The 2,569-nt window shown below is 42.0% G+C and overlaps 1 protein-coding gene across 1 annotated transcript in view; it reads left to right on the top strand.

Moving 5' to 3' along the window:
• The window catches only part of LOC109968811 (neuropathy target esterase-like), a 16,022-nt gene that overhangs the window by 6,746 nt on the left and 6,707 nt on the right, over nt 1–2,569 (top strand). The window contains exon 11 of the mRNA XM_020615345.1: nt 12–202. Coding sequence (XP_020471001.1) covers nt 12–202 — 191 coding nt within the window. The remainder of the gene's footprint in view (nt 1–11; nt 203–2,569) is intronic.

Genomic DNA, 2,569 nt, shown 5'->3' with positions numbered 1-2,569 from the left:
CCCCATTGCAGCACCGCCAGAGCGGCTAGCCCGTCCATTCATCTTGGAGGGGAGCAGACCGATGGGGAACATGGCCCATATCTCCGTTTCCTCCCCCAGCGCCTCACTCCAGCCCCGCAGTCCTACATCTCCTGTCACACCACCTCGCATCCCCGTGGAAAATCCCCGGCAGCTCACCACAAGGAGCTCAGAAGGATTGCTGGTATTGATGACTGACTGTTGGCAAACAGGGTCCTCCCCAGGCAGACTCAAAACCTCGTAAAAAGTATAAAAACATAATGCAAACGTCTTTTTTTTTTTTGCACATTCTTATTTTAACGTTTTGACTTCTGTAATTGTTTTTGCACAGACTGCACTCAGTAGCCACTTAGCTAATGTGATTAGACAACGGTGGGTCAAGCAGCTCTAACTACAATAATCAAACTTACAACAAACTGTCAGCAACACGGCACCTGATGCTCCTACCGCGCTAACTAACACTAACTAGCAGAGCTAACACTATCTTCAGACTGGCAGTTGAATTTTGTGCAGTTTGTCGCAACCAGGCATCCGTAGTTCATGTCATAGCTTTAGTAAACAGGACAATAAAGATAAAGATAAAAAGTGCTTTTTGGTATGAGTTTGGTTTGAGACTCACTAGACCCTCTTGCAACTTAAACTAAACTAGAAGAATGCATTTCCTGAAGAAAATCTGTGTGGATGCTGACTGCTGAAGGATCACCCTGAAAATGCTGAAATGACTGAAATCAATTGCTGAAACAGCTGAAGGATAAGGAGAAATGGCTGAAGTTTTTTGTTGAAATAGTTGAAGGTTTAGATGAAATGGCTGAAGTTTTTGTTGAAATAGTAAAAGGATGAGATGCAATGCTGAACAATTGTGGAAGATGAAAAATATTGAATAATTATGAAAGATGAAAAGAAAAAGTGGAATAATTATGTAAGATGAAATCAAATGCTGTAGTTTGGAAATTATTCTCTAAAAAAAACGAGAGCTTAAAAGCACCAGTGAAACAATGGAAGGTATAATGCCAAACTAAGAAGTAGAAATAAAATTGCTTAAATTTGTAAAAAGGCCTTCATATGAACTTAACTTGCGATCTGGGCATTTCATTTGAAAATTTGGCACATTTTGAGGTCTTCGTTTAAACATAATTTGCGATCAAGGGCTTTTATTTTAAAAATTTGACATGTTTTGGGGCCTTATGTGAAGCTAATTGGCAATCTGGGCTTTTATTTTGATAATCTGGCATGTCATGGGGCATTCACGTAAAGTTAATTAGCAATCTGGTGCTTTTATTTTGAAAATCTGGCACATTTTGGGGCCTTCGTGTGAAGCTAATTTGCAATCTGGGCTTTTATTTTGAAAATCCAGGATGTCATGGGGCATTCATTTAAACAATATGCAATCAGACTTTTATTTTGAAAATGTGGTGTATTTGGGGGAATTATTTTGAACTCTTATTTTGAAGGCAGACCAACCTATGTCAGTGTTTGCGTGTGTGTGTGTGTGTGTGTGTGTGTTGTTGGGTTCGCTCATTGTTCGCTCTCTTTTTCTCTCTCTCCCTCTCTCAGCAGGTTGGTGGAGTTCTCGGGCATGGTTGTCACAGCTGTTTTCCATCAACTCCACTACCTGCGCCTAATTAGCCTGTGAGCAGGAGCTTCCACTTCGCCAGTCCATTAAGAATTATTCCTGAGACAGTGTGGCTCACCTTCAATGTTTTTCCCACAAGACTTTTTGATATATCCTACCCTGTCTGATTCCCGTTCCTGTTTGTTCCTGCCATCCCTCGTTTAAGAGTAATTTACCACTTTCCTTCGTTTCTTTTTGTAACTCGCCTGTCCTGCTCTTCGCTCTTTTTCTGGGTTGAACCTGTTCCTGGTGACTACTCTGTTCCCCTGTGCTTTTCGATGCCTTGGTTGTTTCCTCTGCCTGATGACACCTCGTTCTCACTTGTGCTCTGTCCCTGATGTCTGGGTTGCCTCCATTGACCACCATCTTCCTGTCCTGTGAATTCCACCTGGCTGTGAAGACTCTTGACTTCTCTGGCACCTCTCCAACTGCCTTGGTCATCAGTCACTAACCTCATCCATCCTGCCTGACATATCCAGTCAGCTGCCTCAGGAGATCACCTGCGAATTACAGACTCTGTTCCCATTCTCCTTTTCCTGTTGTGAAATAAACTTGTAGTCCAGAACCTGTATTCTGCCATCTGAGTCCTGCCTGCCACACTCTCTCCTCTAGCTGGACCCCACCGGTCCTAACAAGAGTAGCTTTAACATAGAACAAAATGTCCCAGTTTTTCATCAGTGTGGTTTAAATATGAACTTACTGTATATGGATACAGAGATGCATTATATTACACAGCATATGGTACAGAGCTGCAGTGGGGTCTACAGCACAGGACAGACAGCCCATACAGAACTACTTGCATGGTAAAATATTACACAGGTAAAGAGAGGGATGGGGCCAACACATAAAAGAAAAAGAAAATGACAAGAAAATTAAAGTTTCATGAAGGAAAAAGGATGCTGTTGTTGCAGAGCAAAAGAAAAGCAGGAAGTCTGTAAT

Source organism: Monopterus albus, unplaced genomic scaffold, assembly GCF_001952655.1.
Source record: "Monopterus albus unplaced genomic scaffold, M_albus_1.0 scaffold163.1, whole genome shotgun sequence".
NCBI lineage: Eukaryota > Metazoa > Chordata > Actinopteri > Synbranchiformes > Synbranchidae > Monopterus > Monopterus albus.
This window is presented reverse-complemented; position numbering and strand designations above follow the sequence as displayed.